Source organism: Triticum dicoccoides, chromosome 7A (assembly GCF_002162155.2).
Source record: "Triticum dicoccoides isolate Atlit2015 ecotype Zavitan chromosome 7A, WEW_v2.0, whole genome shotgun sequence".
NCBI classification, from domain to species: Eukaryota; Viridiplantae; Streptophyta; class Magnoliopsida; order Poales; family Poaceae; genus Triticum; species Triticum dicoccoides.
The window spans coordinates 7,263,142-7,286,154 of record NC_041392.1 but is presented as its reverse complement, the minus strand read 5'-3'; the positions used below and the strand labels follow the sequence as shown (position 1 = coordinate 7,286,154).

General features: G+C 47.0%; 2 protein-coding genes and 1 long non-coding RNA gene across 4 annotated transcripts; 1 reads left to right on the top strand and 2 right to left on the bottom strand.

Moving 5' to 3' along the window:
* Nucleotides 1-518: 518 nt before the first annotated feature.
* On the bottom strand, nt 519-2,324 carry LOC119327899 (F-box protein At5g07610-like). Of its 2 annotated transcripts, XM_037600972.1 has the most exons (3): nt 2,211-2,324; nt 1,608-2,107; nt 519-1,492 (listed from the first exon to the last, which is right to left on the bottom strand). In XM_037600972.1, exons 2-3 carry the CDS (start codon nt 2,063-2,065, stop codon nt 1,462-1,464), a joined length of 489 nt encoding a protein of 162 aa, XP_037456869.1. In that variant the 5' UTR covers nt 2,066-2,107; nt 2,211-2,324; the 3' UTR covers nt 519-1,461. The 2 variants fall into 2 exon arrangements, with proteins under 2 accessions (XP_037456869.1, XP_037456868.1); XM_037600971.1 differs by having other exon boundaries at nt 519-2,107.
* A 6,541-nt stretch (nt 2,325-8,865) lies between these two features.
* On the top strand, nt 8,866-11,801 carry LOC119334266. Its single transcript, XR_005161259.1, has 2 exons — nt 8,866-9,235; nt 10,504-11,801. It is a non-coding gene; the product is annotated as an uncharacterized LOC119334266 (long non-coding RNA).
* A 6,783-nt stretch (nt 11,802-18,584) lies between these two features.
* Nucleotides 18,585-19,490, bottom strand: LOC119327893 (probable L-type lectin-domain containing receptor kinase S.5). Its single transcript, XM_037600967.1, has 2 exons — nt 18,798-19,490; nt 18,585-18,722 (listed from the first exon to the last, which is right to left on the bottom strand). Exons 1-2 carry the CDS (start codon nt 19,377-19,379, stop codon nt 18,585-18,587), a joined length of 720 nt encoding a protein of 239 aa, XP_037456864.1. The 5' UTR covers nt 19,380-19,490.
* Between the last annotated feature and the right edge of the window lie 3,523 nt (nt 19,491-23,013).

Sequence of the window (23,013 nt, the reverse complement as noted above, 5' to 3'; positions counted from 1 at the left end):
CACTAGACCAAGATTATTTGTGATATTAGTTGGGATTCAACCCTCTGCTCATTGCGGCAAATGTTTAGACTGACAAATGGGTGGCTGGCTCTTTATGAATATAAAACTGCTACACGCGTCTGACTCATTCCATGCCAATTTTAAAATAAATACATCATCAGTTCTGGAGCAGCTCGGAGGTTTTCTAGGAATAAATGACATTCCAGGGTCCTAAAAAGAACATTCAAGAATCAGGAATCGCCACATCACAAACATACACAGAAACAACGCTGGTTAAGCCGACTCAAACAGGGTAGCGAGCAACACAGCCATATATATATATATATATATATATATATATATATATATATATATATATATATATATGAAAAATTCATCCTACCACCCGGTGGTAGTTAGCCCATATGTCTCATATATGTATGTATGTATGTATTTCTCTGTGATTAACAGATCCAAAGCTCTACTGAATTCATTAGCTTCAACAAACACACATAAAAAGAACTTGCTCAAAGGCGGTGTTTTATGAAAATACTGAATGAATAATGTCAACTAGACATTTTCAATAGTAACCAGTCTGATTGACCCTTTCACAACACTAGCAGGTTCACAATCTGCAACAAAATTTAGGATAACCATAATAAACTGATTGTTATGGAAAGGAAGAGCAATTACAGTAGAATTTAGCCACATGGAACGACTAACACATGCCCAGAACAACAACCAGTGCTAGCTAGGCAAAACAGGCCAAGAGTAACATTGTTCTTTGGAAATTCAGTGGCATGATTGAAGCAGATTCCAATGTGCACAGACAAATTGTTCAGCCAAAAGAAGAGACGGTTCTTGGAGGAAGCACTGGCGTGGCTTGAGGTAAAGCTACTGCCCATCTGCATGACTCTGAGAACAGAGGAACATAGGGTAGAAACCGTTTTGGTTTTGTAATGCCTTTCTCAAGATTAAGGATACAATCAACTTTCTGATGTTGCATGTCATACGCTACCAAGGTATCACCTCCAGATGACATCAAGAAAACGGTGTCACAATCTGGATGAATCTCAGCCACCCTGTACTTCTCCCCAATCATGCCCATAAGCCCATTGATGTTGGCAGAACGCTTCAGAACCAATTCTTTACTGTCATGATCCTTGAGGCACCAAAGTGTTATCCCAGAACCTAGGATTTCATTACTATCATTGACTGAAATCGTTGAAGCTACAACATAGTGTAAGCACCCCTGCGACACTCCAATCGTGGAAGATCTTCGGCCGTACTGCACAGGGATAGTCTTCCACACTTCCCCCTCCGCGTCCACCACCATCAGCACGTACTTGTTGAAGCCCATCAGGTTGCCAATCAAATACATCATACCGCCGACGAAGACACATTTACTATGGAGCGGCACCACTTTCTCAACCATCCTACCACTCCTGAATCTCCACGCTCCTGTCCGCGACGAGTAGATGTTCACTCCTGTGATGTAAGCTCCCGGAACGGTCTGCTCAAAGTGAAGAACGTTGAAATGGGATGAGACTGCCGTATCAAAAGCAAGACTTGTGGTACAGCAATATCTGCTTGCGGGCACAGGCGGCCTAGGGGGCAGTTCCACCCACCTCCCAGTGGCGGGATTGCACACTAGAAAACAGAAATCATCCCAACTCTCCATCTTCTTCTTGAAGCCACAGTAGAGAAGGAGGCCATTGCAGGCGTCCAACTGGGTGATGCCGCCGTACTTGTTACTGTGCAGGTAAGGGATGGAAAGGTTGAACGGGGCTGCGCTGTCCCCCGAGACACTGGCGAAGTGGTGGCCGATCCTGTTGTTGATGGTCATGTAGAAGAAGCCAGCGAGAGTCTGGGGTAGCTTCTTGCGGTTGGCGGGGTCAGTGATGAGGTCGCGCCAGGACACGGAGACGCACTTAAAGCGGTGGAGGGATCTGACGGGGAGGCGGGAGAGGATCTCCAGGATGAGGTCGTCGGTGAGCAGGGGCAGGCCGACCATTGGCCCCGGATGGCTGTCCAGCCTCGGCTTGGTGTTCCTCTCCAAGAGCTCCCCTTTCTCCGCCTCCTCCATGGAGCGGGAGCGGAAGCAGAAGGGCCTGGGCAGGGGTCAGATCTGCAGATGGAGAGAGGGAATCACGAATCAGGCCAAAGAAAATCAGGTAGTAGCTGGTGGTGGTGACCTCTTCCTCGCCGTGGTGATTCGGGAAAGGTAGTACCTTGGTTTGGTTTAGGGCGGCGACGGGCGGCGGGGATGCAGCCGGCGGCGAAGAGCTTCTGGGAGCGACACAGACAGGAGGACGCTCAAGAAAGCTTTTCTTCTCCAGCCGGACTGAAAAAAAATAAAAAGCCCAGTCCAGTTGGAGGTGTGACTCACTATTTTTTAACCTTCGATATTATATGCAAACAATGCCTATAGAACTACAAACGAGCTACAACTACAACTCATTCATAGATTTATTTATTATTCATATATTAAACGAGCTAAAACTACATCTGAAAATAAAAATCACATATACTGCAAACTAATATATCTACTTCTTGTCCGAGGGGATCGGGATCACCCCTTCGCCAGAACGACCGGCCTCGTGGTCATTGGCGGCATGAGGCATCTGCGTGTCCTCGTCTACACAGGTCTTCTTCGGCTCTTGGTCATGAATGAAGATCCTGTGGTGGTTCGTCGACACCACCCGCTCATCCTCCATGGACTTCAGAATGGCACGCATTTCAGCAATGAGGGACGGGCCGTCATGGAGCTCAACGAGGGCGGCAGCGTTCGTGCGCTCCGCCTCGAGCCGCACCTCCCCCACGAGGTGCTACTCCAACATTTAAGAGGCAGAAGTGCTCCCACACGTCCTCCATTAAGAGGTCGGTGTGATGCTGGCCCGCCGACAATGCTGTCGCCATCTCCAATCTGGGCCCAACTGGGTCGACCGCCATGACCACCTTCTCCAAACCTTCCCCCTCCTCGTCCAAGCCTTCTCTAGATGGGTTTTTTCCCCCACCGGGTTTGAACCTTCCCTAAACCTGTTTTTCGTGTTTCTTTAGCTTTTTCTTCTTTTTATTAGTTTTCTTTTTTCTTTTACATTTCTATTTTATTTTTGTTTTTTTCTTTCTTTCATTTTTTCACATTCACAAACCTTTTTAAATTTTGTAAACTTTGTTTTCCAGATCACTAATATTTTTCAATTCATGTACTTTTATGAAATTGTGAACAATTTCAAAATTTGTGCACATTATTAAAAACTTGTCAACATTTCTGGAATATGATAATAATTTTTGAATTTGTGAAAAACAATTCAAACTCGCAAAAATACCTTCAAAAATCGTGAACATATTTTTCAAACTTGTGCACATTTTTTGGAATTGAAAATATTTTTCAAATTATTATCAGTCCGCTATACACTGGAGTTCTACAGGATGGCGGTTTGACCCACAATGTTGTATGACGTTGAGTATTGACCGACTAAAAGGCGACATGTTCAACAGCTAGTTGGGCGGAGATGCGTATGTTGAGATGGATGTGTGGCCACGCGAGGAAGGATCGAGTCCGGAATGATGATATACGAGATAGAGTTGGGGTAGCATCAATTGAAGAGAAGCTTGTTCAACATCATCTGAGATGGTTTGGGCATATTCAGCGCAGGCCTCCAAAAGTTTCAGTGCATAGCGGACGTCTAAAGCGTGCGAAGAATGTCAAAAAAGGTCGGGGTAGATCGAATTTGACATGGGAGGAGTCTGTAAAGAGAGATCTAAAGGATTGGAGTATTACTGAAGAACTAGCTATAGACCAAGGTATGTGGAAGCTTGCTATCCATGTGCCCGAAGCATGAGTTGGTCGCGAGATCTTATGGTTTTCACCTCTAGCTACCCCAACTTGTTTGGGACTAAAGGCTTTGTTGTTGTTGAAAATATTTTTCAAATTCATGATTTTTTTTGAATTGGTGAACATTTTAATGGAATTCGCGAACAATGTTTTGATAATCACGAAGACTTTTGAACCACAGCGAACATTGTTTGATGTTAGTGGAAAAATTCTGAACTCACGGACATTCTTCTAACTTCATGGACATCTTTTGACTTCGTGAACAGTTTTTGAAAACTGTGAACATTTTCCGAATTCATGAGTATATTATTTCCAAATCATGAACATTTTTGGAAATTTGTGGACCTTCTTTTCAAGTTCGTAAAAACAAAATAAACTCATGAAATATTTTTAATCCACATTTTTGGTAACAAATTTGCAAAAATTTTCTGAAATTCATGAACATTTATTGAATTCGTGACATTATTTTCAATTACACCAAAATTTGTTTTGAAATAGGTTAGTTTTATGAATACAAGAATTGTCTTCAATATTAAAAATATTTTTTGAATGTACAAACATTTTTTGAATGCAAGAGCATTTTCAAATTGTTGAAGATATTTTAAATTCGCTTTTACAAAAAAATCATGAACAATATGAAGCCAAAAACCCAAAAAAAGAAAGGCAAAACAGGGCATATAGGCCGGCCCAAATCATGCAAGGGAGGTGTGGCGTTTGTGCCCTCTCGCACGGTTGCTGAAATGCACTGTAATGGGCGCCTACAGCGCTAAATAGGAAATGCCTCTCGCACGGCCAGGTTGCAAAATAGAAGTTGTATAAAAAAGGTCGCTAAATAGATGACTCCTTTTTTATACCTTTTTCTTACTTTTTGAAATTTCGCCTCATGACGCTTTATGACGATGTCAACGGAGGTACATCATGGATTACATAAGAGAAAATTCATTATGAGACTCATAAGAATATTTTGCCAATTGATGTGCCACTTGATTTGCTTCTCTCAAGCAGTGATGAAACAAAATACCACTAATCATATGTGCTCTAGTAAAACTCCTTTTTAATCTAGCGAACTCTATTCTAAAATGGAAAGCATACAGACTAGCCCAGAGACCACCGCCTTCTTCCCACCTCCGGGACTCAGCGCCGCATCGCCGTTGGTCCCGGCTCACTCCTTGTAAGGAGGTCGCGGGCGCAATAGCCACCAGCACCGCCACCACTGTCGCATGCGCAGGCCGCACCCTGCAGCGTCGGCGGCAGATTTCTCAGAAAATGTCCACGCCTTCGGAATCTCCTAGCTTTCTACGACGCAGCTCAACTTCTCCAGGAGCATGCCAGTTTTCGCAAGCTGCTGGAGGTCTTCATCGTCTGCTGTGACGACAGGTTCGTGTCCTCTGCGGTTTAGAGATTTTTTCGTGTGAATTTTATCGCTAGTTAAGCGACTAACTTTGCACTCGAATTTCTAACAGTTGGAGATTTAGCGAGGCCACTGCCCCTTACAAGCATACAAGGCTCAGATTGCCAAGTCTACACACCACTGTTCAATTTCAGTATGAGTGTGAATCGGCATGCTAGCAGCAGGAATTCTGACATGGTAAATTCCTTGCTTATCATCCTCCGAGGTTCTCATTAGCATACCAAACAGCTCGTTTGATGGTAGTTACTAGTTCAAATTTGTGTCCCCGGAATACTTCAAACTAGCAGGATTAGTCCAATGGAGATGTTGGGTGGCGCCCTACCGGCGCGTGGTGGGAGAAGCCAGTGTGCGGGAACTTCGCCAGGTGGGCACGGTTGGTTGGCATGGCCAAAGCGGTGAAGCATGGGTGAAATTGTGTAGAGAAGGTGTGGTGGTGCGGCGGCAGCTGGCAGGTTGGGTGTCTATGTTGGAATTGATCTCACCGTAAACAAACCAAGAAAAAAATAAGGGAGACAAAGTCTCCACCCTCTCACAAATGTGCCTTGATCGGGAGCACATATAACAACTTTTGGTTCTGGTCCCATGTACCTAGCACACACATATATAAGGAAAAGGGGGAGTTTTGTTACAAATAACAGAACCACGATCAAAGCCTCCTAACTGCCGATCCTAAATGTGTGGTTAGGTACGTGAAGGCGTTGTGGATCTGTTCTGATTGCCATGGCAACCAGATTAGGAAGGCGATGGAGGTAGGGGATCGAGAGGTACGAGACGACGGCGGGTCGGACTGGGGATCGAAAGGAGGCCGGGACGACTGGCGTGCTGGGTCGTGCGGGCAGCGCGATCGTTTGCCCGGACGTGTGGGCGATTTTACCACACACCGGACGTGCGGGCTGTGGCTGCGCGCGCCCGGACGCGGTCGTGCGGGCGGGGTCGTCTCCGTGTCACACAGGGCGTGCAGAACAACCACCTAATACACCACATGTGTAACAGTTATCGGCGTCCTATATTTTTGGTTTAGAGTATGCAGACATAATCAAAGAAGGTAAGAAGAGAGTCTAGATAAATTTATCTATCCGTGCTTGGAAACTGAGTAGGGCCACGTCCCACTTCTTTGCTCTATTTTGCAGGATATATCTTGCGTAGTGGGTGTTTTTTTACTGGTCTTCTTTACTTCCGCGGCTCTCGGACGATGGACCAGACTTGCTTTGCGAATAAAACTTTGCTCTCGGAAAATAGGAACTGGATGGAAGTATATTAGAGAAGTAAGAGAGGGTGAAATGCATGCAAAAGATGATTAAATTCTCAGAATTGATGCTAGCCCTTTGTGGCTATAAGGACGTACGTCTCTCCTCCCTTTGTCTCCCCACCAAGAAAAGGGACTATGGTTTCTGCCCGTCGGCGGCAGCGCCGATCTCCCACGTCTCCTGTGGCCTTAGGGCCATGGGTGCATGGTGGATCCCGGCCCTTGCCGATGGGAGGGCTCCGTTTTCAGGTGCTTCTTCAAGTTTTGTTAGGGTTTGTGTCCTATTCAAGAAGACATGACGATGGCGGCTTCTTGAATTTGGAGTAAGGTTCTTTCCTCTATCCCCCCGTCCCAATGGTGTGTCTAGCATCGTCGGAGGGTGTGGAGGAGTGTCTCCGGCGGATCTCGCTGGATTTGATCAGTGGTTTTCTTTGGTGGATATGCTCGGATCCGGTCTTTGTTCGTCCTTTTTCATGTGTCTTCAGGTTGGATCCTTCGGATCTAAACTTCTCTTCATTGGCGGCGGTTGCTTTTTTGGGTCGTTGGTCCTATAGGACCTTGGCACGACGAATTCCCAACTGTCTACTATAACAAATTGTGCCCGGCTCCAGTGAGGGAGGGGTGATGACGGCGGCGCGCCTTCGGCTCGCTTCAGTGCTTGTAGTGGTCGCTAGGTGATCTATGAATCTGAATGTAATTTTTATTATTTCTGGTATTTGTTTTACGGGAAAAGCTTCTGGTCGGCCGGTTGATAATCAAGCTTGCGTCTACCTTCTCGATTAAGTGCCACGCGTCCCCTGTGGATCCCAGCACCACGCTTTTTTGCAACCGCACGTCCCTGTCTCGTACGTTATGCCCATTTTCCTCGATCTTTCGCCCCGAATCAGCACCGCAAGGAAACACTCGCCGCGCGCCGGTGGTCGCCGCCCGCCCGTTCCGGCAGTCGTCGTTCGCCTGCGAAGCCAGCCTTCACTGCCCCACTTCCATCCCTTCTTTATTTCTTGGCCTCCTCACCTGTCGAGCCCGGGCAAGCGGGTGCTCCGTCGCTCACATCTCTCCTCTCTACATTTAGATTGGGCAAGCCGTCACCCGACATCGGCGACTGAGATCCACACCACCATATGGTCATTCCAGTGGCGCGCGGCGCAGCCAGCGGCCTCTCCGTCGCCGTTGTTGGTGTCGGAGAGTACTTCTTGCTAGATCCGTCCCAGCCTTATACGACATGTTTTTGAAACAAAGCTCTTGTTGCAATAGTCAATGGTGTTTCCGTAACAAAGCTCTTGTTGCAAAAAGGGAACATACGCGGAAATGCTTTCAACGTCACCAATGTTTCTGAAACAAAGGTCTTGTTGCAATAATCACCGATGTGTTTCTGAAAATCAGGGGTGGAGCCAGGATTTGGACATGACGGGGGCGAAAAGTCAATGTTCACAACAGTCGTGATACATCATCATAGGTTGAATATTTTTGTTGATTAATGTTACATTAATGTTAACTTAAATTTAGCCCTACAACCACCCGCGTTAAACAAGTTGACTATTTTTCCTTCCAATATAGAAAATCATGTAATGTCTAAGAAAATTGTCTTCATTGTGTCTCAAAAACATTCATGTCTCGAATGGTCGAAAAAGCTTGTTCGGTTGTCGATCGTGGTTGACACTGAAAGAGTTATGACAAACTGCATTAATCTATGGTAGTTTTACTTGTATGAAATAATCGAACGGTTAAATCGGCAAGTGAAGACAAGATTTTTAGGTCTAGATGGTTGCAAGTTTAGACTCAAATTGACCCGTTCTTGACTAGAAAAGACTACAAGATACAAAAATCCACCATTGTGCATATATTAGTCACATCAAATAACTAATCTCGTGGATCCAAAAATGCATAAAAAATCAGAAGCTCTATTTTGTACGCAATGCTAATTAACCAGACTAAGATAATAATCCATGGAAAAAATACTGGTGCACAGTGGTTCCTGCGGCAATTATCTTCAATCCTAGTCGTCTGGCTAGCGGCCGCTAATTGTATTCTGAACTTTTGGTGATCTAATCCGCCTGCCTCTAGTAATATCCAGGCAGAGGACTGTAGATCAGTGGATGGCGCCGTCGTCGTGGCGAGCTGCCGCCCTGGCAGTTTGCAAACGCCCTAGCTGGGCACGCAGGACGGGACTCGGACGGAGGATGGCATGAGCGGCAGCGGCAACGCTCTAAGCAGTTCGGCAGAACACACACGTAGATCAATGAATAGATCGGATCGATCACATATGGGAAACGTTTGGATACGCTCCTCACGCACGTCCTTATCGAGCATGCGTGCCACGTCCTCCGCCACACCGCCCTGCTTCCTTATCCTTTTCTCCTTAGCCACACATTTATTGTTGCCAGAACCACCCCCTTCTCTCTTCTACTCTTCCAGCTGTGGCGCCGCAGCGCGCTCGTTCGTGCTCGCCCCGACGCCCTCCCCTGGTAGCTTCCACATTTGTTGTGCTCGCACGAAGCCCCACCGTCCTCCCGCGCGTCGCCGTAGAGCTCCAACCAGAACCAAAAAAAGCTGCAATCGGCGCATCGCCGTCGATGCTGAGCGGAAGCGGCAGCCGAGCGTGCGTGCTACCACGGGGCGTGGAAAAGCTGCATCCGGCTGACGGGGAAGCTGCTACCGGCACTCGCAGAAGCTGCGATGACGACGACCCGCAAGATGGCGACGTGCTGGAACCGGGGAAGCGGGATGCTGCAACCAGCGAAGTTTTTTGCTGCCACCGTTGGTAATTATTGCTGGAACCAATGGTGTTTTTCTGACATCGGCGTGGTTTTTGTTGCAACTGGCTTTGATTTTTGCTGGATTTTCTGTTTGTTTTTGCTGGAACCAACAAATGTTGGGTGTGGGTGCCCAGGCGATGAGTTTGGCTGGGACCGGCGGTGAGTTTTTTCTTCGACCAGCAACTTTTTTTTGCTGGATCGACATTTTTATTTTGGTGCAACGCTCCCTGGAAGAGCTGCATCCAAACGGCGGCAGGGCGGAGCCAACAATGGTGGATCTGTGGCCAGTGGCGTCTTGCAGCAACACCGGCGGTGGTGCGTGATCGCGGGAACAGGAGGCAGCAGTGTCGCTGCATCACGGTCCGGGCGACAAGTTGGGTGCGCCCCGAGATGCATGAAAGTAGAGGGGATTTTTTTCAGTGAGATGCGCGAGGTGGAAGTGTTAGTTAGGAAGAATGAGATTGCACGAATCGATAATCATTGATCGTGTGCATGGTGCACATATATAGGTATAAGATGGATCGGCCTCTACTTGTCTCCCAAGATATATAAATATACGAGGGGAGAGAGAGATACAACGGTATAAATACAGATCCAAGTCCTATACATATGCAGTGTACAACGTACGCTCAACAGGAAGAAGCTTGGAGGCGAATCTGACGGTTGAATATAGTTGCATCGTACGGCTGCGGGCCAACCGGTTGGCCCAAACTTGGGCCGGTCGACCGGCGCCTATCAGTCGCCATCACATATACGCTTAGGTGTGTGGGCTATTGCGCTTTGGCCTTCTATGTTCGGTGTACTGGGTTCGGTGAATATATTTTTATATGGGCTAATGATACAGTTAGCAGCGGCCAAGCGTTGTATACAGTGCACATCGAGCTGAAAACGGTTGAGGGGGGGCGAGCCCCTGTCTGAAACAAAGTTCATGTTGCAATAGTCACCGTTGTTTCTGAAACAATACTGTTGTTGCAAAGACGGATAGTACGCTGGATCAGACGGCTCGCTAGGTGGCGGACCTTTTCGGCAAAAAGAAGAAAGAAAAAAAAAAGATGCTAGCCCTTTGTGGGAGTAGTTATGTGATATACTCACGCACTTCAGACCTCAGCATGTTAATGCGCATCGCTCATGCCTTTGTTGAGGGGCCAAAGCTTTCTGTGTATATCCCCGATTTATTTCATTTGCCTAATTGCTTATCAACAAGGCTACCTAGCTCAGAATGAAGATTTTTTACTTAAATATTAACAGCAATGAATGTATTTGCAAAGCTTAGATGAGAGATTGGAGGATGCCAAAGTGCATGCTAGCAAGCAGTCTTCTCCCACTGTGATGCAATCGTCGGAAATTTGTTGTGGTGGTGGCATGGCACGTGATACAGGAAGTCTTGAGTCATTTGGAAGATGGAGATGCAGACTGCCGTGATTGGTCTGCTTGTCATCGATGTGAGCCGTAAATGTGGTCACTCGACGGTTGTGATTTGTGAAGCTGCCATGCTGCACATGTAATGGCAGCCTACATTCATCCTTCCATGCACAGTTACTCAATAGAGGACAAATTGGAGGACTGGTCCAATTGACAGGCACTCTTTACATCGGTGGGTTGTGTGTCTACAACTAGCACCGTGATGGCCAAGGAAGATAATACATCGTTGTCTGCAGTCCGATTGTAGACGGCACTGTGGAGAAGCTAGCTCTAAATTATTTGTTGAAATTAGTATGTGTGCTAACCGTGTTTGTTTGATGGCGTTGGCACTTGGCAATGAGCCAACCTTAGTATGTTTACGGCAAAGCCATGCAAAAGTGCACTGAAACAATGAGACCAATGTGATGCCTTACAGGCAAAACAAGCATGGAAGCATGACCTTTGGTGAATGTATTGCATTCAGTTAATTCAGGTAAAGTGCATGCATATACATACCTTACCTATGCTATGGACACCTCTGTCTAGGTAGGCTAGTTATATATATGGTTTGTTGTACTGGAGCTGCTATAGAAGGTATCACACGAGAGAACTAACATACTCGTAGTTAGCCAGCCCTTGACAATGAATATGTCACAAAACAAGAGCTCGTGTATCACGGCCCAAGGTTAATGAATGTTTAAATTAACTTCTGCATGGGAGATTGGAGCGAACCAAACCACAATCACATCAGGCGAAGGACACATAAGAAGACGCTTGTACCAGTACCAAAATTTAGCCATACTTCCACCGGTGAACTGTGGGGACTTAGCTAGTCTTGAGTTCCGAATCATAGGAGTGTTGTAGTGGACGGCTCAATGAGTGAGGAAGTGCTTTGTACTTCTGCATCTCTAAATTATTCCGTTTACGTTTAGTAGGTGGTTTGAACATCTCCGTTGAAAACCAAATGTCTCAAAAATATTAGCATTGCACCTAGCATCTGGAATGGACTTCACACTGGGGCTCAGTGTAGGCATAAATGTTGTACTAGCTTCATCATGTGGCTGCAATTTGTTGGACTATTTGGGATTGTTTTTGAAACAAACTGATTATACCTTCTGCTGAACTATGTAATGCTCATTTATTAAGAATTGTGCGATCTTTTGACACGGATATCATATAGTTTGTTCGGATTTGGCTTGAGGGTTCTCGAAGGGACATATGTAATCAACGTTATTGCTTATATTTTTAGTGGCTTGTCTATATATTTTCAGCTTCTGAAGACGATAAAATCCTTATGTTCATGTTGTGGTGAATCTACCAATAGCCGACTCATAAGGTCCACGAGGATTAGTCTGGAGCTCACTTTCCACTACTATTCCAATCGATGTCTAAACGAGCAATCCATAGAATTGGCAGCCTGAACAATGGCAATAGGTAAAATTGATTTTAAACTAGATTAGCTCCTCTTTTCTCTGAAGGCCAACCAGAGATCGAAAAGAAGACTCAAGACTCTTAAGAACAAAACGTCAGATCTAATGCTACAATGCCGCTTATTTTCCGAGCTTTGCCAACCCAGCTGATGCTTCTTTCTCAAACACACCTACGTGGTGGTGTCCGTTGGTCTTCTTTTACTTTTTTTGTCCTTCTTGCAAGGGTCTGTCCCCATGGATGGACTCTTTTTTGCAGGTGTGTTTGGTGATCTAGCACGGTGTGGCCTCGATTGATAGGTGCCCTCCATTCCTTTTTCTCATGTAGGTTTGTACAATACGTATACTATGGGAATCTCTAATCAAACCCCTAAAATGCATTAACTCCTCTCTGTTTCGAAATTAAGACCACTCTAACCAACTCTCAAATCCTTAAACACCTTATAAAAGTTTGAGGAGATGCGTCAGCCGCGACTCAAATTTGAGCAGTCGAACACAACTCTCCTACATGATTCCCTTCACCCACCTCTCTCTCCCTCGCTCCTCTATGTCCACACCGGCGCCCACAACGCCACATTCTGTCTCCGGCGACCACCCCACACGCCGGCCGACAACCCGTGGCCTCGCCGAGCTTTGTCCAAATTTTGGCAAGAATCCAGTGAGATTCCGACAAAAAAATTATTTGTTTTATGGTTGTCCTTGGCCACTTCCATGCTACACCCCTACCCCGATCCCGGTTGTACTCCTGCCCTCCAACCCCAGCGATTGATGGAGTAGCAAAACACGTGCAACATCACTTGAAGACAAACCTATAGAGTTTACTGTGGAGCACTTACATAGTTGTTGGCCGCTCTAACCAGTTGGGACAAATCTCTTGGCAATAAGCCGCGGCGATCGCGTCGGGTGTGCGAGCGTGTGCGTCGGACTCGTGGCGTGCGTGCGTGAGTGTGTCTGGCCATGGTCCGACTGGTTCACAGTCTGGGCATAGTTTGACTTGTGTCCGACTAGTGTAGAGGGCAGGTCTGGTTTGCGTCCGTGCGTGCGTAGGTAGAGCAAAGGTGCAGGCGCACGCGTGTGTTGTGGCAGCGGCGTTCATGCGCCGGGAAAAACACCACCGTGTCTCTTGTGTCCCTCCTGTTCCTCCTTTCTTCTTCTTCTTCCTCGTGTCGTTCGAGCGCATCAGAGAGAGAAGAAGAGTGCTATGCTGAGAGAGAGAGAGAGAGAGCGCTAGGGTAGACACCAACAAAATCGTTGCATCCCGCACCATGCCATTGAGCCACAAGGAGAACGATAAAGAGAAGAACCCATTATGACGAAGAATTACCCAAGCTGGCCCGTAGTGAGCGAATTTTGCACATCTTGCTGGAATTTGCTAGTGGGCTTTTGGCCCAAAGCTCAACTAAAATTCTGAAATTCTCTTGGCCCATTCATGCACACATGTGAGTGGAGTGAGTGAGGCTAAAGTTTAGTCCCACCTCATAAGTTGAGAGAGAGTTGCACCTCTTTATAAGGTGAGCTTTCCTACCACTTGTATGAGCATGAGAAGAGGAGACCTACACGCGCGCTCCTCCTCCTCGCTCGCCACGCCTCGTCATGACGCGCTGCGCCGCACCGCGGGTTGCGGGATTGAGCCGAGCCGAGGACAGAGCTATGCACGTTGTCTATATTTTTGCTGCTCGAGAAAAATTAATGAGTCATTAATTAATAATTAACGGACGCGTTAATTACTGAACCGTTTCCGATTCTTTTGGATCGTGACGACTCGGACGTGAGGTTTACTCCCACGACCTACCCGGCCCGCGCTATATAGTCAGGCAAACGTCTACCCTAGCCGTCGCCGCTTCGTATGGTTTCTCACCCCCGTTCTAGATCATTGCGCCGCCAAGCAAGTCTTCTCCATCCCTTCTTTCGGCGTGCACCGGGAGAAGGGGCAGCAGGCCTCTGGAACCCCGCCTCTCGTGATCCTATACGGGAGAGGGGCGATCAGGTTTTTGGGGAGCGCACTCGCGCGACTGCTGGCAGCGACGACTTCGCGAACGACGACTTCTTCCCCGACCTCGGCAACCTCATCCTCGACGACATGGGCGACAACGTCAACGCCGGCGGTGCTGCTCCCGCTGCACCTTACATGATTCTATCTTTTCTGTTCGAGATCGTGTTAGAACTCATGTTTCTAGTATGTGTCCTAGATGTGATCTGTTCATTTGCTATGTTAGTTTACATGATTAGTTCAATCTCTGCTACTGTAGCCATGATTTATTTTCTGTTTATTCGGATTAAATCTTGTAGTAATTTGCTCATATTTCCAACAGATCTTCCCGACTCCTTCCTTAGACGCATATGTCACGCTCGGTGAGTTTCACGAGGACAACAACGTCCGCGCACTCTGCCTCGAGCCGCACCTCCCCCTTGAGGTGCTCCTCCACCATCAAGATACGGAAGTGCTCCTGCGCGTCCTCCATCAACAGGTAGGGGTCGGATGAATATGTACATATTTCTCTACAAATTCGGTCAAGCTTAAAAGAGGCTTAATTTTTCGACAAAAAGCGAACAAGCCTTATATTTTGAAACAGATGGAGAAATAAAAAAAATGAAAATCCAACAACACCAACGGCGCAACAAAAGCGCGTCCAATCCTTCTGGCGGCGATGATTTTGGACCCGGCCGGAAGTGCCTGGAATCGTGAAGTTGGTTCCAAAATTATTTCGTCTGGATTGTGGAATTAGTTCTGTCCAATTGAAATCGGCCCGAATTTGTTCTGCGTCGGGCTGCAAGCTCAAACTGCCGAACTACGGAATCTTGGTCGAAACTTTTTGCATGCCAACAGCAAGAATGAGATGCAGAAACATGGCACGAAAGGAGCGAGTGCTGCGCCGCCGCAGCAGCAGCGCCATGAGAGCGAGGGTCATGTGAATCCACACGCACAGAACGCTTTTCCGATGAGTAACAGGCAGTGCGTGATAGAGTGGAGTGGTGGATACTCCTCCTACTCCTACTCCCACCACCACCACTAATGATGTGATGATTAACACTAACCAGTGGGGCAAAAATAGCCGGATCAGCTGGCAAGGCAGTGGACTAGTGTTAGTAGTAGAGTAGTAGCAGCACCTTTTTGTACGCGCTGGGAACTGAACTCAACTGATCCGATCCGAAAAGCAGCGAGCAACTGAACTGATCGACAAGCGATAGTTTATTCATTAAGCGGCTCGCAAAGTCGCCTAATCCGCTGGCCTCCGCCCCTATTTAGCCCGCCTGCGCCCGCGTGTCAGCTGCAGTCTGGAGGAATCTGCCCTGCTGCCCCTGCCGCTGCTGCTACACCTGAGGGAGACTGGAGAGAAGGCAGGGGAGGGAGGGCGGAGGCAACCGAGCGCACACAGACGGACCGCTTCGTCCTCGCCCGCCCCTGCCCGTCCTCGTCTTGGAGGGATCTGCTGCCGCGCCTGCGCCACTTTCAGAGGTGAGCGACTGGTCGACGGACGGATGGATGAATCTGCCATCCGACAGCACGACAGAGGTGAGCGACTGGTTCAAAACCTCTAGAGAAGGCCCGTGATGTCGGCGCGTCATCCGCCATCTCGAACCTGGGGCCAACAGGGTCGGCCACCAAGACCATCTTCTTCGAGCCTTCCCCCTCCTTGTCCGGGCCTTCTCTAGAGGTTTTGAACCTTCCCTTAACCGGATTTTCGTGTTTATTCTTCTTATTATTATTTTTCTTTTTTTTCTTTTCTTTTCTGGTTTTCCCCTTACTTTTCTTTTTTCACATTCCCAAATATTATTTGATTTTGTAAACTTTTTTTTTCCAAATCACTAACATTTTTTCAATTCATGTACTTTCGTGAAAATCGTGAACAATTTCCAAACTCATGAACATTTTAAAAAACTTGTGAACATTTTACGAATTTGATAATAATTTCTAAATTTTTGAAAAGAATAAACTCGCAAAAGTATTTTTTAAATCAAACTTGTGAACATCAAATTCATGATTTTTATGAATTTGTGAACATTTTCATGGAATTCATGAACAAAGTTTTCACATACATGAACAATTATTAACACATTCGAATGCTGTTTGATGTTAGTGAAAAAATTGGACTCATGAACATTTTTTTAACTTGATGGACGTTTTTGGATTTCGTGAACAATTTCTGAAAATCGTGAACATTTTTTGAAATTTTTGGACCTTTTCTGTAAATTCATACACATTTTTTAAACTCATGACATATTTTTAATCCATGTTTTTTTTGAATTTGCAAAAAAGTTAAATTGATGAATATTTATTGAATTAGTGGATTTTTTTAAATACGCAAGCATTTGTTTCAAATTCAAGAAGTTTTGTTAGAAATAAAAATATTTTTTGAATGCACGGACATTTTTTGAATTTGAGAATATTTTTTGAACTCATGAACATTTTATAATCCGAGAGCATTCTCAAATTGTTGAAGGTTTTAGAAATTCGTTTTTTTAATCCTAAACAATATGATGCAAAAAAAGCAAAAAAGAAAATAAAGCGAAAGGAAAAACAGGGCACATGGTTCGGCGTGGGCGTTTGTGCCCCCTCGCAAGCTGAGGTTGCTAAATAGGACGACTCTTTTTTTTCTTACTTTTTGAAATTTTGTGTCATGAATCTTTATTACAATGTCAACAGAGTTACATCATGGATTACATAAGACAGGAGGAAATCGAGTGGACGACCATACTAACCAAATTCAGCATGAGACTCGTAAGAATATTTTGCCAAATTGATGTGCCACTTGATTTGCTTCTCTCAAGCAGTGATGAAACAAAATACCAGTAATCATATGTGCTCTAGTAAAACTCCTTTTTAATCTAGAGAACTTTATTCTAAAAAGGAAAGGATAGAAACTAGCCCAAAGACCGCCGCCTTCTTCCCACCTCCCGGGCTCAGCGCCGCGGCGGTGGCGCAACCCCGCTGGTCCTGGCTCGCTCCTTCCAAGGAGGTAGTGGCCGCAATAACCACCAGCAGCGCCATCGCTGTGACGTGTGCACGCTGCACCCTGCAACGTCCGCGGGATATTTCTCAGGAAATGTACACTCAGTCAGGATCTCTTCAACTTGCTACGACGCAGCTCAACTTCTTCTGGAGCACACCAGTCTTGGCAAGCTCCTGGTGGTCTTCATCATCTGCTGCAACGACTGGTTTGTGTCCTCTGCGGCTTAGAGATTTTTTTTGTGTGAATTTTATTGCTAGTTAAGCGACTAACTTTACACTGGAATTTCTAACAACTGGAGATTTAGCGAGGCCACTGCCCCCTTACAATCATTCGAGGCTCAGATTGTCAAGTCTACACACCACTGTTCAATTTCAGTATGAGTGCGAATCGGCATGCTAGCTGCAGGAATTCTGACATGGTAAATTCCTTTCTTATCATCCTTTGAGCTTCTCATTAGCATACCAAACAGCTCGTTTGATGGTAGTTATTAGTTCAAATTTGTGTCCCCGGAGTACTTCAAACCAGCAGGATTAGTCCATTGGAGATGTTGGGTGGCGCGCTAGCGGCGCGTGGTGGGAGAAGCCAGTGTGCGGGAACTTCGCCAGGTGGGCACGATTGGTTGGCATGGCCAAAGCGGTGAAGCAGGGGTGAAATTGTGTAGAGACGGTGTGGTGGTGCGGCGGCAGCTGGCAGGTTGGGTGTCTATAGCTTCCGGTCCTGAAGCTTGACCTATTTCCAGCGACCATTGGTTCGGACAAGTCAGTAAGTTACAAACTAGCAGCAAGCTGGTATTTCTCGAACCATTTATTTTGTATATAGGAATTGAAGATGTTGGATGTGTTGAAAAGCTTCAGACTTCAGGTACAGTCAGAAGCTTCACTCATTTCCGACGACAGCTACATAGATTCAGACAGGTCGGTAAGCTAGAAACTATCACCAAGTTATTATTTCTCAAACCCTAAATTTCTTGAAGAATAATGGCGGAGCCAGAAAATACACACAAGGGGGCCAAACATCGAGCACAACAAATTGAATGGTGTCATGACCAACAATTTTTAGTTGAAAGTTGAATGGCACACAATGTTTCGTCGCAATTGAATTTATCAATAGTTGCTTCTGTCTAGAATCCTATTGCAATCTCCTTCTTAATGTAGATCAACAAGCAATCTCCTAAAAATATGTCTTTCATTTTATCTGAGTCTTATTTTGGTATATTAAAAGTTTAATTTATAGCAGGGTAAAAAGACAAAAAAAAGGACATGCTAAGAAATCGTCAGAGCATTGGTTTGATAGGTCCTGTTTAAGTGATTAAAAAGAACTGATACATGTATAAAATTATTCGGCCAGAAAACAAGCAAGAATGTAACGTACAACTTCACAAGCACACCATAGTGAACACTCAACACTCTCAATACAATAGTACAACTTTCCACAATAATCACTTCCTCATGAGGGAAGTAGAGGTCCTGGAGCAGAAACTGTTGTGTTGTCGAGTCCCTCCCGTGAAGAGCAACCCGACGTCCGATAGCTCCATCTCCCGCTAATTGCCGCCCGAAGGCCAAAGAAACGCAGGCTTATTCATCTATCATGGTGAAGTTCCACGCCTTTATCTGGTTCAGTTGGGTGAAGTTGCCAGTGGAACCTGCAAATACCAGATATATCTTGTCCTGCAGAAACTGTGATAGATCAATGTAGATATCTCCTTGGTACACCTACCGCCCACGAATGCTGTGTTGGACTAGAAATACTTGAAACAATTTCGATGTGCCGTGGTACCTAATACTGACCCATACATCAGACCCACTTGAGAGGATGATGGAAACATTACTAAGCGGGTACTGCCGAATAGATTTGATGCTGTCGATGTCGATGCCGATATGGTTGGCGTCAAGGTCATCCTCATAGCTCCTCCTCGTGTCAAACTCGACAGCTACTACTGGATCCGTCTTTGTGCCATCTGTCGTGGCATTACATATGCCAAGCCATTGGCCACTGCTTTTGTTGGGCAACGATGGATTGTTTGTGAGAACAAATGCCATACCTTCTCCAGCCCCATTCTGACCGGGGAGGATGTTGAGCAGGAAATCTGTCCTGAACGAGGTGGGCGCCATGCGCTTGTTGTTCCACAGCTTGAGGGTTTCCCTTGCATAAACCAGTCTCCCCGACCGGTGGCGCATGTTTCCGGTACTTGGGGTGATCTGCAAGGCACCATCTGCAATTGTTGAGCCTGGGCTGAAGGTGAAATCATCCATCTTGATTGCGTTGAAGTTGGGATAAGTAAACTGCAAGCAACTACAGGTTCTACTGCCTAGGGCTAGGACGACAATACAGGAAAAGCTGAACATGCTATTGGTATTGGGCATTGTCATGCTAAATGGTTCCTATAGCTTCATGCAACCTTCTCAAGATAGAGGAGTATTTATACGATCCTTGTACTTCACTGCTTCTCATTACGGAGGCGGGGAGGAGTTGACAAAGTACATGGAAGAGACATAGTCAATGGGAATCGTCAGGATAAAGCCTGGGATAATATTTGTGCAATTGCAGAGAAACCGCCCAATGTTAGACTAAGAAGCGGTGCGCGCAAAATGTTGTGACATATGCTACTAACCAGCAATATGTTTGACTATGCGATCTCTCACCTTCTTTTCACAAGAGAGGAATGAAAAGGGGCAGTGATACGCGCCGGTGCACCGGCCCAAATTTGGGCCGGTCAGCCTGCAGCCGTGCGATCTGGCAGGCAGGAGCCGTCCGATCCCCCCTCCCCAACGTCATATCATCTTCTTCCTCACTCCCCACGCTTCAGATCCATGCGGCGCGATGTGTCCCTGCCCCAGCCACCTCGTGCGTGTGCTCCGGCGAGAATAGGAAGCATCCACGTCCTCTCCCTCGCCGTCACAGCACCCCCGTCCTCTCCCTCTCCGTCGCCGCTCGTCGCTGTCGCCGCTCATGCGCCCACAGACTCGTCCCCGGTTGAAGCTTTTTTAGCCTCTGGTTGAAGCTTTTGTTACGCCGGTTGAAGCATTTTTCCACGGGTGAAGATTTTTCATGGGGGTTGAAGCTTTTTCCACTATGCCTGTTGAAGCTTTTTCCGCCACCGGTTGTAACTTCTCCTTGGTGAGTTGAAGCTTTTTTCCATGTCAAGTAGAAGCATCGGCGCCCGTCGTCTGCCACGCATGTAGCAAAAAAGTCGCCGGTGGTAGCAAAAACAGGATGGGGTTGTAGCAAAAAAAGGATGTGGTTGTAACATTCCCTGTCTGCCGCTTGTAGTTTGTCGCACTGCCAGTTCTACCATCACCGGCTGCCGGTTGTAGCAAAAAGAAACTCCGGTTGTAACAAAACGGCGACACGGTGGTAGCAAAACTGTGACGCCGGTGGTGCGTTCTAGCAAAGCAAGACTTTTCAGTTGCCGGTAGTAGCTTATTTTGCAGGAGGTTGTAGCTTTTTTTGCTGCTAGTTCCAGCAAATTTTGCCGCTGGTTGCAACTCCCGTACTGGCGACAGTCACCGCGCCCATCATCGTCGCAGCGCATCGAGGTTCCCCGCTCGAAGCATCCGTGTGCGATGGTTCCAGCAACAACGGGCGCCGGTTCCAGCATCCAACGCGCTTCTTCGTGATGCGCCCCGTTGCAACACCGATGCTCTGGTGGCTCCATGAATGGCGCAAGGTGGTTCCAGCACAAACACATGTTGGATCCAGCAAAAAAACATGCTGGTTCCAGCATCCACCTCTTGGGATCCATGGCGGAGTACTATATGGAGGAGAGAGGCGCAACACGAACAAAAGCTTGATCACAATCAAGTGGATCCATGGTGGGTTTCTGTGAGGAAGAGGGAGGGGAAGAGAACTATTGGAGAAGATGCGAAGAAAGAAGAAGAAACGAAAAGGAACGAGTGGATGTGTCGCTCCCTTCGTGAGTGGATAAGAAAACGATTGGTGGCCCACCAGTATTCGCGAGCGAGCGCGACCGGCCCAGTGTTCGGCCGGTGCGCCGATTACAAACGTTTCCCAATGAAAAGAGGGACATCTGAGAGGATCCGCAAGGTCTGTTTAACTAGCGGAATAATGACATTAACATAAAAAAACATTCAGAGGTGAATAGTGCCAACTATGAAGGAGTTGGGTAAAAATGCCTTTCATCCAATAATTCTATATATTAGATTGCTTGTCAATGCAGAACTTGTCTCCAGAGATGAAAGCTCTTACAATTTACAAGTGTACCACATGATGTAGTCAAAGAAAACAAGCATTGTCGCTCAACTCACTTAATATATTTGTAAATTATACTTCGATGAGACATAGTCAATGGGAATCGTCATATACAGCCGGCAACAATAGTTCTGCAGCCGCTGAGAAGTTACCAACTTTTAAATTAATAACCTGCGCTGACAAAATGTTCATAGTAGTACGCTTGACTACGGAATCATCTCTTATTTTCTTTCTAGACTAGACTCCAGAGGCAGATCTAAAGAGGGGCTTACAGTAGGAATAACGGGGCTGTTGAACAAGTAAAACAGTGTAACATACAAAAACTCTAAGAGGTATAAGAAACTGATCAGTGACAACTTGATGGAAACAGTGTAGTTTCCATTGGCTTGTAGGAGTAATACTGTGGACGTTGAACTTGATGTTCTTATTCACGTGTTTGATTTGGACTTGGTGCTTTAAATTAAATATATGCCTGGAGGTTGTCAAGTCCAGCAATATCTTCGCACGCTCGATCGGAGAAATTTGTAAAGATGAGATAACCATCGCAGCTCTAGCATGAATTTGCCCCAGATCACCATTTACATGCTGCCTGCATTCCAGCACCAAATATATGTGCGAACTGTGTAAAAGGAATAAAGACGCCAACCATGCCAAAATATCTGAAAGTCTGCTGCAGACTCAAAATAGTTTTTTTTTCATGGAACAAAAGATCTTCTTCTGTCATTTTATTTCCTCAAGGCAGCTGGGTGGTACCTGGAGTGTGTCATGATCTTCCTAGGCACCTCAACAGAGGTGGCATGCCTGCTTGCCTGCCTTGTTGCCGCCTGCGACAAATTTAAGAAAAAGGGTTTTCCCCCGCTTTATATTATAAAGCAAACACCCGATACATCCAGCTTGCTGGGGCCGCAGCACAGAAAAGCCCAAAAGAAAAACAAGAAGAAAAAAGAGAAATAAATGCCGACACCGACCGATCAACGAAGAAAGGCAGACCGGCAACCACTGCACCCTCCGAAGAAGTACCACCACGCTTCCAGCACCGAAGCGCCGCACAGCAAGCAACACCTTCAAGAAGGAATGCGACGATGCCGCCGTTGTTGCCCGAACAAGTTCTAGGGTTTCCCCGGTACGCAAGGGATAGTGGGGAAGGGATATACCTGATGCCCCTCCGGAAGGTTCGACGGCACCCGCAGGCGTCATCGCATCGGTGTCGACGGGCCGACAAGGATTTCTCCTGATCCACAACCACCACCACCACTCCAGACACTTCGAAGTGCACCACCCACGCAGCCGCCCACCAGCATGTGCCACCACGGTTACCGGACCATCCTCGCCGTCTCTCTGGAGCTGCCAACACGAGGCCTGGAGAGGGAAAGGAGACAACGGCCACGAGAGCGGGCACTACTCGACCGGTGGGAGGGAACAACCTCCATCGCAAGAGCAAAGCCGACCGGACACGGCGACGAGGACTTGTCAGGCCCACGTGGACCCGGACAGTCCCTGTCACCGCGCTGCAACACGCCGACCAACGAAGTACTCGCTGCCCGTAGACCGCCGCCGCCTCGCCACTGCCACTAGGAAGCGACACCGCCGAGCGCCGTGCCACCGGCCCGACCCAACCCAGACGGGGCCCAAACGGGCCCAGATCTGGGCTCGGTGGGCGCTGCCGGCCAACAGCGCCACCATGCCGCCCCACAACCAACGGCCGTGTCGCCGCGTCGAGGGCCACCGTGGCAAGCAGCAGCGCCGCCGCCTTGCCACACCGCCGCCGGCCACCATGCGCGGGGAACCGGCGGC

What these genes read in the sequence shown, in the direction of transcription:
- LOC119327899 (XM_037600971.1), bottom strand. Translation starts at nt 2,065, where the DNA reads ATGGAGGAGGCGGAGAAAGGGGAGCTCTTGGAGAGGAACACCAAGCCG.
- LOC119327893 (XM_037600967.1), bottom strand. Translation starts at nt 19,379, where the DNA reads ATGACAATGCCCAATACCAATAGCATGTTCAGCTTTTCCTGTATTGTC. An exon ending in CAAGTGGGTCTGATGTATGG is followed by an intron (nt 18,723 to 18,797) that starts GTCAGTATTAGG and finishes CGTGGGCGGTAG; the next exon opens with GTGTACCAAGGAGATATCTA.